This window comes from Lampris incognitus, chromosome 2, assembly GCF_029633865.1.
Source record: "Lampris incognitus isolate fLamInc1 chromosome 2, fLamInc1.hap2, whole genome shotgun sequence".
Lineage (NCBI taxonomy): Eukaryota > Metazoa > Chordata > Actinopteri > Lampriformes > Lampridae > Lampris > Lampris incognitus.
Window position 1 is genome coordinate 21102335 of NC_079212.1, and position 17651 is coordinate 21119985.

The 17651-nt window shown below is 43.1% G+C and overlaps 1 protein-coding gene across 1 annotated transcript; it reads right to left on the reverse strand.

Moving 5' to 3' along the window:
- Nucleotides 1-1323: 1323 nt before the first annotated feature.
- cacnb3b (calcium channel, voltage-dependent, beta 3b) lies at nucleotides 1324-16874 on the reverse strand. The gene is made up of 13 exons (XM_056272889.1): nucleotides 16830-16874; nucleotides 7726-7845; nucleotides 6955-7077; nucleotides 6643-6764; nucleotides 6159-6211; nucleotides 5609-5628; nucleotides 5269-5349; nucleotides 3606-3664; nucleotides 3303-3403; nucleotides 2266-2417; nucleotides 1783-1878; nucleotides 1444-1614; nucleotides 1324-1353 (listed from the first exon to the last, which is right to left on the reverse strand). The coding sequence occupies exons 1-13, from the start codon at nucleotides 16872-16874 to the stop codon at nucleotides 1324-1326; spliced, it is 1173 nt and encodes a 390-aa protein (XP_056128864.1).
- Nucleotides 16875-17651: the final 777 nt, after the last annotated feature.

Genomic DNA, 17651 nt, shown 5'->3' on the forward strand with positions numbered 1-17651 from the left:
CAGACGGGGCCAGAGAGGGTATGGCCAGAGGAGATGGTGGCTGGCCTTCCAGAGAGGAGGGTTGCTGCTGCCCCCTGGAGGCCCCCTGGTCCCTGTGCAGTATGACCTCTTACTATGACCCCAGCCCACAGCACAGGTTGCTCCTACAGGGGTGCAGAAGAGACATTTTAGTGGAAAACAGCTTGACAATTAAGCCAACCGTAGATAAGTTACATAGTGGTCAACCGCTTATACTCATCAAAAGTCACTATACTAACACTATTTAAATAATCTGTTTACTGTGATCAAACAGTCTGCTTAAAGTGATCGTTTTGGGTCTCTTTAGACATCGGAAATGAGAAACAAAATAAATCAAGGTAATTCAGGAAATCTAATGTTAAAATGTTTAATTATTATTTTTTGTTTTTTTTTACACTCCCATCGGGGTCACGGGGATGCTGGAGCCTGTCCCAGCAGTCATTGGGCGGCAGGCGGGGAGACACCATGGACAGGCTGCCAGTCCAGCACAGGGCCAACACATTCACAGCTAGGGACAATTTAGTATGGCAGATTCACCTGACCTACATGTCTTTGGACTGTGGGAGGAAACTGGAGCACCCAGAGGAAACCCACGCAGACACGGGGAGAACATGCAAACACCACACTGAGGATGCCCTGGGATGACCCCACGACCCCAACTGGGACAAGTGGCTTGGATAATGGATGGATTATAATCCCGTGATACAGATGGGCACCACCTCTGCTCCAAAAAAATCTGTCTCTGAATTCACCAGACAGCCAAGAGTGCCATTGGCTTTCATCCATTTTTAGGCCTTGGCCTACCATTATTGAAAATATATGTTAGGCAGCACTACGCAATATTACTGTAACCTATAGGGTAATTTTAAATTTCTCTTTAATTGGTTTGAAGAGGCAGATATTTTGTTACACTATACAATAAGAGATAGTTGGCGACCATCTTTCAGTCAATTAAACTGAGCAAAATTGAGAAGTTTTCTCTTTCATTACATTATATTAATTTAACAAGTATGCACGTGTTAATTATATGGTCATTCGAAAAAAACAAAAAAACAACCCAAAAACCACAACTTTGCTTCCAGTCACTGACTGTTTAGAGTGATCATATCAGCCTGGATGGGTGTGATCACTAGCTTACTGTATCTTAGCATGCTACTCAGCTATAATTTGGCATAGTTTGTATAGATAAGTAACTAAGTAAACTATAGCAAAGATAACTATTTTGTACCAAAGTAGAAAAAGAAATGGCAGGAAGAGAGTAAGAAAATAACAAGAATTCCTTCTCACCTATGTCTGTGGTAGAGATCATTCAATTAACTCTTGAGTTTCAGAAAACTGTAAGCATATGAAGACAGGCATTGGAAACCAAAGAGGCAACTTACAGTGCATGCAAATAATCACACATAGGTTGTGTATTCATCTCACCTGTTGGCTTGAGTTAGCTGAGGGTGGGGTGACCACACTTTGGTCCAATAAGGGGTTTAAGGGGGCAGAGCCAGGAAGGTGAGTAGCTCGCCAGTATATGTCCAGGTACTCGGCCAGGTGTTCACATGCATCCTCCAGCTGGTTCTCATCCAGAATCACATCAAACATCTCCTAAGCAAGCAAAGAGATGAGCAGCATGAGGGAGGAGACAGAGAAGTAACATTTCCCACCAGATTACTGTAGCCTTCCATGCTTAATATTCTCATTGTCAAGGCTCTGCACTACGTCTCAAAGATGTGAGGGTAGGTTATCAATGTCAATGCAGACAGAGTGGCTTACAGGTGGACACTGTGCCAACTTGTCCCCTGCCATCATCTGGACGTTGAGGTGTTTGCTCTGTGACTTCCCTCGAGATTTAATCAGCCTCTGAAGAACCTGTGAGGTCAACCAGACACGGAGAACTGAAAAGAAACCTCTGGACTGTGTGTGAATGAACCAAGGCCAATCCATTGGCAATTATTGAATTTGCAAGACTCTCGAACCGCTATGTTATGATACAAAAATGAAGAGTTGACTGACTGGCACTTGGCTAGCTGTGCTGTGCTAATAATTTGGTGCAATAAATTATACACAAAGTACCAGAAAAATCCTCCGTTAGTCCTTCTCAAAGGGGGCTTTAACTTTGTCACACTGCCATAATGTGCACAAAAGCAACATGGCTCGACAAATTACAAAGTAACCAGGTATGCAAATCTTTGATTGATTTTGGCCTTATTTCTTAGTTTACAGTTTGCGAGGATCAATATGACGACTGTGCTTTACTTTAGGTGAAGAGACTTTGACGTAGACAATAATGGGAGCCAACGAGGTTTTGAGGAGCTGTGCTGGATGGTTGATGGTATCTGCATCCAGGACCACCAGCTGCAGAGTCTTGGCCAGCTCAAAGATCCTCTCTATCTCACTCTGGACCTCGGCTGCAACCCAACAGGCACAGTGGGAGATAATAAAAAAATGGTACAATAGCTGTTACCAACTTCAGTTGATATATCTGTTTAGACTAAGTAAGGAGGTGAGCAAGTGCTATAAGCCGATACTTATTTTTTTTGATTTGTCTCCCTTTTTTCTCCCCAGTTGTATCTCGCCAATTACCCCACTCTTCCGAGCCATCCCAGCTGCTGATCCACTCCCTCTGCTGATCCGGGGAGGGCTGCAGACTACCACATGCCTCCTCCGATACATGTGGAGTCGTCAGCCGCATCTTTTCACCTGACAGTGAGGAGTTTCGCCAGAGGGACGTAGTGCATGGGAGGATCACGCTATTCCCCCCGTTCCCCCTCCCCCCTGAACAGGCACCCCGACCAACCAGAGGAGGCGCTAGTGCAGCGACCAGGACACATACCCACATTCGGCTTCCCACCCGCAGACACGGCCAATTGTGTCTGTAGGGATGCCCGACCAAGCCGGAGGTAACACGGGAATTCAAACCACCAATCCCCGTGTTGGTAGGCAACGGAATAGACCAATATACCACCCAGACCCCCTTAAGTCTGTATTTCTAAGAGGTCTCCTTAAACCATGTTTTCAATCTGTCAAAACAAGAGCAGCGAAATAGAAAAACTGATGAAACATGAAAAAAATTCCAATGACAAAACATTTAGCTAATAAAACAGATATAAAGCGGGGAAAACCACAAGTAGGAAGACTATGCAGCAAAAAACATCAGTATAAACTATCATTCAACATTGTGAAATGCAAAAAAATCAAGACAGGTCTTATAAGAAAGATGAGAGCTAGCATCTATAATATATCTGATCTCATGTATCTAAACAAAGTCACAGGGCCACTTTTCAGCCACTCACCCAGACTGGAACGTGTGTTGGACCTCTCCATAATGGCCTTCTTGTTCAGCACAGAGCGCTTGGCCAGCGACAGATCAGCAGTCACCCGTGTAATAGAGATCCTACAGAAGAGGTGTCTTATCACATCACATCCACAACTGCTCCATTTCAAAGATGAGCTGAGCTCGCACTCTCTCCCGTCTAAAAATATATCCTTATCATGTATCCAATCAACCATGAAAGGCGATACACAGACTCTCCGTAGAGCAGTTGCCATGCTGCGGTGCTGTCACCGTAAAGAACAGCTACGGCAACTGTACTCACCTGCCGTCAAATCTGTGCTTGAGGAAGTCAAACAAGGCTTTCTGCATCATGTCTGTCACCTAGGAAACAGAAAAGATGGAGGAGGAGCAGAGGCAGGTCAGAAGAGATTTGCTAAGTGATGAAGTACACACCTATGCATGCAGCAACATTATTATGTACACACACACACACACTCATTCACAAACTCACTCTCAATTCACTTTCCATTTGAGCACTTTATTGGCATGATCAACAATATTTCCAACATTAGAATGATTACATTAGAAATAAAGTGACAGTACACTACACTACCCAAGGAATGTGGCAAACATCACAGCAGGGAAATGATTATGAAAACTACTGACAAATACAAAGTTTCTCTCTGTCGCTGTCAAATGTTAAACAGAAAAAAGCTGCCCTTATTTCATTAAACTGCAGGGTTACTGTACGCCTGTTAGTGAAAAAACTTGAGGAACAGTGAGACGTGTTCTCTCTACCCTGCTCCTTGTGAAGTGTAATTTAAACAGATCTGACAGTGGTCTTAAATAGAAATGAGCACTGCAGAGGTTGACATGGGTAGAGATCTGCTGTGCCCGTGCGTGTGCGTGTGCATGTGCATGTGGAAGTAAGTGCGCACTACGAATGTGAGGTGGAGCGGTCTATTTTCAAACAAGCCTGAAAAATGGATGTCTTGTGAAATGTGGGATAAAGCCAACAGTTGTGTTTTTTTTCCCACTGGCTGATGTGGTGGGGGGGTGGGATGGGTAGAAAGAAAGAGACACACATACAGAGAGAGAGAGAGAGAGAGAGAGCAAGACAAAGAGAGGGCTAGAAAGAAAGAGAGAGCAAGGGAGTTGGAAAAAGAGAGAAAAGCAAGAAGGCTGACGTATGCCATTGGAGCATCCCCAAAGCACATCGCCAGAGCTATGCATGAATATTTCACACACACACACAAAACAAACAGCCTGGCACACAGCCTCTACAGTCACTGTAGAGAGAGCAAGACACAGAGAAAATGGTGAAACACTGGTACATTCGATTCAATCATACACATTTGTGCAGATCCATCTGGATATTCATTTGATTCTGACAAATTCCAATCTACTTCATGTTTAAAGTGCATTATATAATTTTGTGTCTTATTCCATGTGTGCCACGCTATTTTGTATGCTAAAATTTTTAGTGTTTTATTTCTCAAAAGCCTAACTAGGAACAAGGTCTGCAAATGAGGTATGGCTTGAAGTCCTATATACATTGCTCTTTATTCAAATGTAACAATGTATTTTTGTATCGCCCCTGTCAAATAAATTAATAAAATAAAATAAATAAGTATGACATACAGTTGCTAATGTCAGGAATGTTCAGGACAGTATCGCTTAAAGTGGGTCTCCAATCCTATTGTGTGCCCTGTAATTTCCTCAGGCTAAGGCTTTATGACACTCGCTATCAGTGCTAATGGAGGGGAGCTTTCTTCCTATTGATTAGGCTGGACAAGTCTATAACAGACCATTAAAGAAGAGGCCAGACTTGACCAAAATCTACCAGCCGAGTCCTGGCCATGCCAGTAACACACCCAGCCAAACATAAAAAGGCAAACCCTAGCCTCGGACAAAGTAAGGACAAGACTATGCACAGCCAGACTTGACTGATAATGGTTTTAGACCGGTACTTAATGTTGTCTCACCTCATAGCCTTTCAGCGAGGGGCCCACCAGTACCACTGGACGCATAGATGGAACCACATCATAGGGTGGAACATGCTCCATCTGCAGAGACCACAAACACACATACATGGTTTAGGATATGGGACAATATGCACAGATACATTTCAGCCATTCAGCTGACACTCTTATTATTGTGTACCTCCAACTTAGGCAACTGGTAGAATGAGCAATATGTTCAAATTTTATAGCAACACCATGATTTACAGTTTTCACAATTTTACAAGAGTGCCACTATGTTTTTGAAAAAGCTTTAAAAGTCATGCTCTGATATACAGCGGGAGAGGCACCATGACAAACATACCTGTTTCTGCTTCTGTTTGGCTTTTGAAAACAAGAGAAAAATTATTCAGAAAGACAGAGAGTGAAAATAAGAGGAAAGCTGCACCGTTTAGATGAAGTCTTAGCTTTAGTGGACCACATTTGAGATTTGAAGAGGTTCCTCAAATACCATGAAGAAAGAGTGCATGCATGCCATCTACCAGCTCGGCTGAGAGACAAGAGGCCATGATCATTGCATGGTGATGATGCATGATCACTCATTCATTAGCATTCAGAAGAAGAGTGAGTGCTGATTTTGAATCACTAGTCAGCTCACAGAAGCATTATACTCACCTTAACATTAAAGTCAAGCTAGTCTTAGTGCATTTATACTATACTAGTTGTTTTCAATCACATGCATCAAACCTATTATCCCTAAGAACACTGGATATTTCCTTCAAAATAAATCATTTTAGTCCAGAAAAAGGCTTAGTAGAAGTCTGAGAAACTGACCATGTGGTTGCATGCCGAGGATAAGTGAGAGAAACAGGTGGTGAGAGAAACAGCAGCAGGACTCCTTTGCTCACACTTACCTGCAGATGGTGGTGTGGATCTCCAGCCACCAGAAGAAGCATTCCCTGCTTTCCTGTGGGGCAACACAATGTCAGGGTTCATTATGGAAGAATCCCCTCAGGGGGCAATTTAGAGGGAACGGAGCAGAAAACAGAACAGCACACAAACAAGAACTGGTTGTGTCATTTTTTTTTTCCCATAAAGTATTCTGGGCGGACAGTCTGTGGAACTATAGCAGGTGATTGGGGGGGGGGGGGAGAGAAAGAGAGGCTGAGACAGACACACACACACGCGCACACATATAGACAGGCAGACAGACAGAGACAGAGATGGACAGATGGACTGAGAAAGTGACAACAGACAGAGAGAAAGAGACTGAACGAGACAGAGAACCAGAGACAGCAAGAGACGAAGAATGAGAGACACAGGCGGATGGAGACAGATAGGCAGATATAGACAGGCGGATGGAGACAGAGATCTGTGAGAGCTCATGTAGCCTCTGACCTTGCTGCTTGTTTCTGTTCTTGTTTTATCCTCATAGCCTCCAGTTTGACTGGGCTGGGAATGAAGGTGATGTCAGCCCCTTCCTTCACCAGCCGCCCAATCCACCAGTCATTGTTGAATTTCTGCACATGACAAACGAACACAACATTGTCCTTTAGCCAAATCAATCACTCTGATTTGAACAGGAGGAAAAACATTCAGCGAGACATCAAGCTATGGAGTGGATCACCGCCGATCAGATTTCATGGTTCAATCTTTGATATCGATGTGATGATCTGGCTCAACTTTGGCACAATGCTGGACACCCCTTACCTCTTTTATGTGTAGAAAGTCTTTGGTTTCAAAGTTAATAGCTGCCCCTTGGACTGGACAATCTTCATCAAGGGCCCCACAGTAACTCACATTGGTTTTCACTGCAAATGCCACTGGTTTAGACTGTTGACAAAGGAAGGAACATGACTATATATATATATATATATATATATATATATATATATATATATATATATATATATATATTCATATTGGAAGACCGACACACAGACATAGCAAAACAACATCTACTTCTTTACAATGGAAATATCAACTGAGAAATAAATGCACTCAATGCATCTGTGAAACCAGATCTATATGTATGTGTGAATATATGTATGTATGTATTTTTAAGATGCTTGGTCTATTCATTCACTATACCCACTTAATCCAGCTCAGGGTCATGAAGCCTATCCCAGCTGATACTGGACAGGAGACGGCCTGACAGAAAGATGACCTGATCAGGTCGCCAGTCCATTGCATGGCCAACAAACATAAAATCACTCACACTTCTGAGACAATAAGAGTCTCCAATTCCGCTACCTAGCATGTCTTATGACAGTGGGAGGTAGCTGGAGTACCTAGAGGAAAATCCACACGAATGCAAACAGAACATGCAAATTCTGGGGATCGTACCTAGGACCCTACTGCTTTGAGGCAGCAAAGCTAACTACTAAGCCAATGTGACACCTTTTTATACAGTAGTTACAGCAATGCATGAAAGAGGTGAATCAAGGGACACGCCATGACCTTTAACCCTGGGAGTCTGACCTTGGCTCTCTCCAGCTGTAGCTGAGCCTGGCGCTCGGCTTCACGCCGAGACGCCTCCTGGTCCTCCTCCAGGGACAGGTCGGAATCCGAGGGTCGACTTGTGTAGGAATCGGCTGAACCCTGAGGGGCGGAAAGGAAGAGAGGAGAGGAGAGGGAAAACTTTTACATAAAAAAACATTAAGCAGAAGAAAGTCAGTGCACTTCAGCAGAGACCTTGAGCCCTCAAAAAACATGTCACTACTTCCTTACAGTTTGCCAATAACAAACAACTTCCATATAACCACCATATAACAAATAGCCCTGATACACCACTAAAATCCAGCCACATTTCATTCACCCATGCTCTCTGTCTCAATCATGACTCTCCCCTTGTGTGACCTGCAACCAAACCTGACTGTCCTTTGCTGAGGCCGTGTGACCGGGGCGGCTTGGACAGGCAGTTTCTGTTGCTTTCCAAACCAGAGCTGTCATGGGAGCATGTGCACAAGCACGACAACACCATGTACCAGCCAAAATAGCCCTACTGTCTGTCTATTTACTCAACCAAGGCAAATCTTGTTCAGGAGGCCTCCTGTGGATGTTAGGACAACTGCTGATGATGCATTGACCAGAAAAAAAGAAAAGCAAATCCCACCTTGTCCTTTTGTTTGTATCACAGGTTATATTGTTCACACTGCAAAGAATGTCCAGATCAGCATATCAAATAGTCTTAATATTGACTCTTAAAATCTCACATATCTTTAAACAATAAATTGGCAAGTTTTCCAAGATAATTTAAATTATTTCAATCCCAGTTGATTTTTTTCGCAAATGCTTGATACCTAGGGTCAAAATTAGGACACGACAGATAAGCAGTGACAGAAATGACATCTGCTTTAAAAAATCTCAAAGAAGTTATAAATATGCTTTCACTGCATCTTATCTACTCTATATTGAACTGTGTAATTGACTGATATGGGAGAACCACTGGTGTGTTTAGGAATGACAAAGCTCTATTTAAAACAAATACCAAAAAAATCACATGCAGCTGACAAACCCCTCTTCTTCTTACCCCAGTGAGGTATGCACAAGCATAAACACAACACACACACACACACACACACACACACACACACACACACACACACACACACACACACACACACACACATATGCACCTGCACCTGCACCTGTTCCTAGTTCCTACACCGTCTGCACCTGCACGTGGGCATGCACACACGAAGATGCAAAACCTGCTTTTGTCATTTGAATTGAGCCACTTCATCGCATGTATACTTTCACACCAATATATCCTCACACATGGAGCTCACCTCATCAGACCCTGAGCCCAGAATGGTCCCTAACTCAGCAGCCTCTAGTTCCCTGGTGGCTCCAGTCACTTCCAGCCGGGTGCTGAGCTGGAAGACTTTTTACTTGCCAGACAGACGCACCCACATAAGACTGCCAAAAATAGCTCCATAAAATCAACCTCCTTTAACTGTTTTTTTTCTTTCACCTGTCTTCTTCTTTCCCTCCTCTCCTCCCTCTTTGCTTTTTTCCCGGCCCCATGAAAATTATTTGGCTGCATCCAGTGCAGTGTGTGGGTATCATTTAAATATCAAAGCCTACCAAAGGGGGACTGGAGTCTAAATATTGTACCACCGGAAGAAACAAAGCCCAATCAAAGCATGTAGCCTCTTTTTACTGCTGCCAGAGGGTGGAGGGGCTGATGCTCTGAAAAACTGTATACATTGGATGTGTCCAGTGTACAACATCTCTGTGTTGTCAGCACACATTTCTCTCAATTGTAATGCCTTCATCTCACATCCCTTACGCTACACACACAGTGACGATTTATGTTAAAGAAAACATTTCCTGAAACATCTCAAATTAGTGACAGGACACAGCACGCTTTATTTAGAGGTGTGAATCCAACATGAACACAAAGTGTAATAAAGACAGTCCGGGCGTTAAAGACCTCCACAGTCATTTGAGATCAGCTGCTCAATCAATGATGAGTACTGTACTGTGTGATAATAAGTAATGTATTGCTTCTCGCTCCATGCTCTGTCTCTACGACAGGGAAGTGGGAGCAGCACCACCCTCATTCTGTCAATCTCTTCACAGCCATCACGGGGCGCATAGGCGTCACTTAACGCTGGGGACATGTCCCTACCACTTTTTGTGGTGGCCCATCTCATCCCCATCACTTTTTGAAAGCCTTTAGTCAGCTGAACTTAATAATGAATGAGATTACGTTGGTACATATATCATGTCATTAAGAGATGATCTGATAGATGTATACTGATCGGTAAATCTAAATCGAAAAACGTACGTTGCTGCCGTGCACTCTTTATTTACGACGCAATAATGTCACTTTAGTTTATAGACACGAACCCCCCAGGGCGGTAACGATAGAGCGACATTTGTTTGCAGTGTTGCAAGTTGCCCGCCGCAATCAAAATGAAAGGAAGGAACAGATTCTGAGTGGCTCTATGCAGCGCGCGAAAAATTCAAATTGAAGTTCAATGGAACCTTAACGGGGATTTTTTTTTATTTTCCTTTCGATGTACAAGCAGTTAGATTGTTTACCAACACGTCCTTTTTTTACCAACACGTCCTTTGAAAATCAGCTTACTTGTAATTTGACGTAAATGAAATTAATTAGTGTCGGAGAGCAGCGGGGTTAGCTAACGTTAGCCAAAGTTAATTTTTGATCCGCTAAATCCCTGGAGGGCCTTGTAAGCGAGCTCTCGCTTGCCACTGGAAACCGCACCGCTTTTGGAAAGTAGTCAAACAACTAACTATGAAAATAACTATGGACACTGTACTACATGGATAATTTTTAGTGGACCATATGACGGTGAGACCGGTTTATTAATAAGCTTTGCTGTTAGTTAGGATCGATGTGTATTTGCCCACAACGTCTTGGGCTATTTTAATGCTAGTTAGCTATGCTAGCTAAACTTGGGTATTACAGGCGGTAGTTGGCAGCAGGAAGTAGCTGGTGCTAGATAGAACGTTAGCCAAACTGGTTGCGTATTACAGGCAGCCCTGATACACCACTAAAAAAAGTATTAGGCTATTTTGTGTACAGCCACTGACCGATGTGTACAGCAAGGCCGATTTTCATATTGGCATACAGCAGGAATAGAATAAGTAACTACATGGGTAATTTTGGTAGCCCAAACCTTTACTGTCCTTTGCTAGCATTCGCCTCAGGGATATCCTTTGTCTAGTCGAGGGACTGTATTGCACTTGGCTATCGGTGTCTAATGTAGTGCTGCACGAGTTGGTGAAAAAGTCATATTGCGATTATTGTTAACAACAATGCGATATAATAAAATAAATTTATACATATACAAATTTGCCGTGTTGCCTCGACGTGTAGCGACTTTCAGTGTGTATGTTTTACACATTACCTTTTCCTGCTCAGTATCGCTGAGCTTGAATCCAAAATATGGCCATATAATGGAGGTTGCATTTTTGTCACCAGTTCATCAGCATTAACCTGCTCGTTGTCAGCGGCATCCATTTTGTCCTTCTTTCTGGTCTGTAAACGGCACACCGGATAGTCATGTGACCGTAGACGGCACACGCTTCACTGCCTAAACAGACTAATTGGTCATCTCTTAATTATGGGCGTAGATATGCAGACTGCATACAAACAGACTTTCACACACACACACACTCACTTTATTATTTAATTAAATCGCAGTCTTTTGCAGTTATATAATTGCACAGACTGACGTCGCGATTGCGATTAGGTTAATCGTGCAGCACTAGTCTAATGGCAGCGTGTTTGGGGGCTGACGATGGATGCCAGCTCTACCAGTAACAACCTTGTTGATGTGGTACTGACGTCAACATTACTTGTTTCTAATGGGCAGCAATATGGCTTGGAGTAGTGATAGCCCTAGGTCTAACACGGTCTCAGCATTTTGGAAAACGTGCATAGGTAGTGTGCTTGACAAACATAACTTATAGATGTCAGTTATGTGGCTTTCATAAACTTTTTATTGTTTTACATGACAGTGAATTTCAAAACACTTCAGTAAAATACGCAAATACCATGATGTATTATGTTATCCATGTAAGCTGGACAACAGTGTAGCATCGTAACACACCTAAAATGCGCAAGCAGCTTTTAAAGGCGATCCTTAAAGGGATGCTGTTTACATCTATCGGCAGTATATGGACCACTGAAAAAAGGTGTGAACACGTCGAACCCGTCGTTGTCCCCGGCACTTTCAAAACAAACCCATGATGGAATGTGAGACCTTGGTAGGGGACAGGCAGCAGTAGAGGGACTCGTACACAAGATTGGAAATGCAGAATACCCCCCCCCCCGCTTTCCCCCAAATGCCATTCTCACTGCCTCATTCTTTTCAATGTCTGTTTCTCATAGTCCCGCGCCCCATCATCGCACAACTCTGATTAAGCCTGCATGTAGTCCCAATGGGGAGCGAGGCTGAGAAAAAAAAAATCCTTGAAGTCTCCCCGCTCTCCAGTCTGGCCTTTTAAATGGTGCAAAACTTGCAGAGATTTCTAAGACAGCTTTGCAGAAAACCTGGCATTTCACACCACAGATTCAGTCAACATCAATGGCATCATCAGGTTGTAAAGAAGAAACACATTTTAAGAAAATGAGTAATGAGGGCTTGATTACTGTGCCAAAAAAAGTAATATGAGATGATTACTGTCATTCAAATACAAGAACAGATAAATGAACATATTTCAAACAGTAACCTTTTACTGGTTGACGATGGACAAAAGAACCATTTATGTCTTTATGCATGCTCACTAATCCAGGTAAGAAAATCAAAGAAAGTTTAATCAGTTCATCTGGACACAACGTTTATTGACAGAAACGTTTCATCGCTCATCTAAGTGACCTCTTCAGTCTCAACTGACTGCAGGTATCCCCACCTTTATAAACAATACAGTTGCATAATGACAAAAACCAATGATCAGTTTCATATGCAAATAGGCGTGACCAGTAACTAGAGTTTCAGTGGCCATGTGTACTATTCACAGAGGATTTGGGAATCTTTGCAATCACAGCATTGTAAGTTGGTGACAGATGTACTCTTGGCACAACACAGAAGCGCTAACGCATCAGGCCAGGACTGCAGTCTACACCCATCTACAGGCCAGTGGCCACTCTTTCAAGGATGAGGATGTGCACATCTTTGATAGGAAGGAACAGTGGTTTGAACGGGGAGTCAAAGAGGCCATCTATGTGAAGAGAGAACGACCGTCCCTGAACAGGGGGGCTAAGAGTACGTCTGTCGCCATCTTACAATGCTGCGATTGCAAACATTCCCAAATCCTCTGTGAATAGTACACATGGCCACTGAAACTGTACTTAATGGTTACACCCAAATTTGCATATGAATCTGATCATTGGTTTCGGTTGTTATGCCACTGTATTGTTTATAAGGGTGGTGATACCTGCAGTCAGCTGAGACTGAAGAGGTCACTTATGAGCGATGAAACATTTCTCTCAATAAACGTTGTGTCCAGATGAACTAATTCAACTTTCTTTGAAGAACCATTTATGCTGCTCACTTACATAATTGTTAAAAATATGCTGCCAAAGTACTTAAATATTTCTCACTACTCAGACGAGGTAGCTTGACAGACTTCATACCTTTTCAATTCAATAGCCTAATGGGCAAAAACACATTTCTCTAATCTGCCCACAAATCTGAAATTGAGTGTTTCACAGGGCACATTTAAAGTGGCATTAAAGAACTGGTCAAAAAGTAAACATGTAGCATATTCACTTTTAATTCTAAATTTTGTGACCAAGAAAACATGAGCATGTCGACATAGCTACTCTGTCGCCTGCTAGTTATATGTTGATTGTATTGTTCACTTGCTCTCTTCTTGTTGTTTAAGTGTTATACTAGAGGACCACAATGGAAACAAGCCTTTAGGCTTTATTATGTTATTCATCCTCGGCGATTTTTAATGTATGCAATGAATGCAGTGCAGTATTATATGTATTTGTTTGATCAGCAAAAAAATAGTAATTCGTTCATTCTTTCATAAATCTTTAATTTGAGTTACTGTAACATGAAAACCTTTTCAAATGTGTTTTCTTGCAAAGGAAAAATATTCACTTGTAGTAAGGTATCCTACGCTGAAATGCTGTTGCACTGTTGTTACTTGCTGGGGCAACATTTATGGGACTTAATTGTTTGCTAGTTAATTTATGGGACTGAAAATAGTTTTAATGCTGAAACTTGTCTTTTGAGGTTTGGTACAAACATTTGTCAGCTAAGAAAGAGAGCAATTTTTACATGTATTTCGAGGATGTGGAAGGGAATTGAATTAGATCTATAGTTTAGATATTAAGGGATTACAAGATTATAGAAAGAGCCTGTTTCCAATGGACTGACCAAATCTTTTACAAACATCTGAAATTTATAGATTTAGGAGCCAATCCAGACTTCAGCACCAACATTAACAGTCATTGTTCATATAAAAACCACAGAGAAATGCTAGTTTATAGTCTAAGTAAAGCCATTATTCGACAGCAGTAGACTGTGAGGACTGAGGAGTTGAATATAGTTAAATAACCCCAAAGCCGCTGGTGCTGTATATACACGAAGATCAATAAGGCAATGTGATATCATGAGGCATTAAATCCACCATGTTGGGTTAGGTTGACAGCTTACTCTCCTAACCTTTTATATTTGCAAATCAATATACTGGCTTTTAAGTCTGGTAGCAATAATAGATAGATATTCTCACAGAGTGATTAGCATCAAGCAAAGAAAAAGAAATCTTGACTCCCATACTGAAACTCTTCCACGAAATGAAAAAAAAATGAGACGAACGTATAATTGCAGTTGCAGAATCTCAGCAGCAGAGGGAACCCTGCACATTACAGTCAACTTGTCTTTTCCGTTGGTCTTTGAAATAAAAGCTCCAACCGATGTCTCATCAGATGACTAGCCAAAACATTATGACCACCCACAGGTCAACCGAATAACGTTGATCATCTCCAAACAAGGGCACATGTCAACGGGTCTGGGTAGATTAGATGGTAAGTGAACAATCAGTTCTTGTAGTCAATGTGTTGGATATAGGAGAAAAGACCTGAGAGACTTTGACAATGGCCAAATTGTTATGGCCAGACGACTGAGTCAGAGCATCTCTGAAACGGCAAGGCTTATGGGATACTCCTGGTCAGCAGTGGTGAGTACCTACCGACAGTGGTCCAAGGAGGGATAAACCACAAACCGGAGACTCTGTGTTGGGCGCCCAAGGCTCATCGATGTACAAAGGCAACGAGGGCTATTCCATCTGGTCCGAACTAACAGAAGGTCTACTGTCGCACAAGTCACAGAAAATGTTAATAATGGTCACGGGAGAAATGTGTCACAACACAGTGCATTGCACCCTGCTGCGTATGGGGCTGCGTAGCCACAGACCGGTCAGAGTGCCCATGATGAACCCTGTCCACCATCAAAAGCGCCTACAATGGGCACGTGAGTGTGGGTACTGGACCTTGACGCAATGGAAGAAGTTGGCCTGGTCCGATGATGCCTGTTTTCTTTGAGATCATGTAGATGGCCGTGTATGTTTGTACCATTTACCTGGGGAAGGGATGGCACCAGGATGCACTGTTGGAAGACGACAAGCCGGGGGGGGGGGTGTTGATGCACTGGGAAATGTTCTGCAGGGAAACGTCATGTGGACATCAATTTGGCATGTGCCACCTACCTAAACATTGTTGCAGACTAAGTACACCCCTTCATGGCAACAGTATTCCCTGATGACGCTGGCTGCACACTGCACACATTGTTCGGGAATGGTTTGAGGAACATGATGAAGTGTTCAAGGTGTTGCCCTGGCCTCCAAATTCTCCAGATCTCAATCCGATTGAACATCTGTAGGATGTGCTGGAAAAACAAGTCTGATCCATGGCGGCTCCACTTCGCAACTTACAGGACCTGAAGGATCTGCTGCTAATGTTTTGGTGCCAGATACCAGGGGACACCTTTAGGGGTCTTGTAGAGCCCATGCCTCGGTGGGTCGGCATTGTTTTGGCGGCAAGTGGTCATAATGTTTTAGCTCAGCAGTGTATTTCCCAAAGCATTACCCATAATGACTGGTGGATAATTTCAATTAAGGCACCAGTTTCAAATTGGCCAGTTGCATATTCTATATTCATGGTTAAATGTAAATGGTTTAACGACCTTTTAAACAGCGTGAAATCAATTTGGTTGCATAATTGACAAGGCAGACAGCAAAACAGTATAGACACCAATATCAAAACAACAGCAACCCCCCCCCCACCACCACCACCTCAACATAAACAAAAACAGAACAAGACATGTATGACTGAGAGCAGATCTACACATTCATAAAATATGCCATTGCTTTAGACATCTATTCATTTCTAAAATTTTACTCTCTGTTCTGAATGGCAGTCATGACAGTCCATAAGATGGCATGAGTTGATGAAGATGATGAAGCTTATAATATCCCAACAGGTCAACTCCAATTATTTTGGCTCTCTAATAGTATTTTTAAGACTGTTTTTGACCCATACTTCAACTATAATGTTTGAAGCTAGAAAAGACACCGCGACAGAGAGGGGAAGAGATCAATACAGAAACACACACACACACACACACACACACACACACACACACAAATCAAACCACACAGTATTCATTCAACAGATGTACCTGTCACTGAGGTCCCAGCCCAAAGTACAGGGCTACCAAGCACACAGAGGTGAGACGGATAGACAAAATTGCCCCCATATGTCAGAAGAGGATGAAAAGGAGAGAGGGAGGGGAGAGGTGAGGTGAGGTTGATGCTGACAGTGTGTGCACAAGAATAGACTTCTACTGAGAAGAGGTGGGGCATGATAACATTTAGGAGAGAGAGACAGAGAGAGCGAGCGAGCGAGCAAGACACAGAGACTGAGGGGGAAAAAGGTGCCAGGGGAGATGATAGAGCGAGGGAGAGAGTGATAGAGAGAGGTAAGGATGGCTTAGAGCAGATAGAAAACAAAGACAGACAGATAAGAATGGATGAAGAGACAAGAAAATGGAGTCAACTGCAAAGAGAGACATAAAAAGGGAGCATCAACAGCGTACCTTGTTACAGATGAGTCCTGTAGCGCTCGAGTCGGAGGCAGACATGCTTCTGCTGCCAGCACTCGCTTCCCCCCCATCGCACAGAGAAGGCGGAACCCTCCTCCCCTCAGCTCGTGGTTACAGGGGGGAGAGAGAAAGAGGCGCGCTTGGCCTAAGTGCTCCACAGCTGACGTTGCCGCGCTGCCTCTACAGCCATTTCCTATACAAAATTGATGCCCTGACTGCAGCACTGGTATGCACACGCCCTCCTACTGGTCCAGTGGGCTTCTCCAGCTCTCTCCATAGAGCGAGAAGACCTCTTTTTGTCTGCCTTCACATATTTTCCCCTGCTACCAGTTACGCAAGCTATCCCCTCTGCTTTTCCTTTCCTTTCCTTTCTCTTCCTTTCCTTCCCTCTCCCATCTTCCCATCTCCCCTGCTCTCTTTTCTCTGTCTCTCCCACTTACGTGAGGGTTTTTCATATTATCTATCCCTTTGCTCGTAGATGTATGTTCAATTCACTGCCATACTAATAGCAGACATCAGTTCTGCGATTGCAAGTCTTGCATTTACACTGAGCAGTCCACACTGTTTTCCTGCACACTCCTCTTATGGCAATTCTGTTCGCATGGTGGATGTAACCAATCAAATCAATGAGCCAACACTAGCTGGCTGGTCTGGTGTTTACCCATGCACACTATGGAATATCATTATTCACTTGGCAAATATAGAGCTTCTATAAATAAGACAGAACAAAGACTGAGCAGTTATATAAGCCCTGCTAAGTGATAATAACAATATCCAAGAGAGGAAGACTGAGGGACACAGGAGTCTGTAATTGCC

Bases quoted from the DNA above. Each gene is read 5' to 3' on its own strand.
- cacnb3b (XM_056272889.1), bottom strand. From the start codon at position 16,874: ATGTCTGCCTCCGACTCGAGCGCTACAGGACTCATCTGTAACAAG. The intron at 7,078-7,725 runs GTCAGACTCCCA...CTTTGTCAACAG, and splicing joins TACAGCTGGAGAGAGCCAAG to TCTAAACCAGTGGCATTTGC. The intron at 1,354-1,443 runs GTGAGATGAATA...ATATGCTTACAG, and splicing joins CAGCTAACTCAAGCCAACAG to TTTTCTGAAACTCAAGAGTT.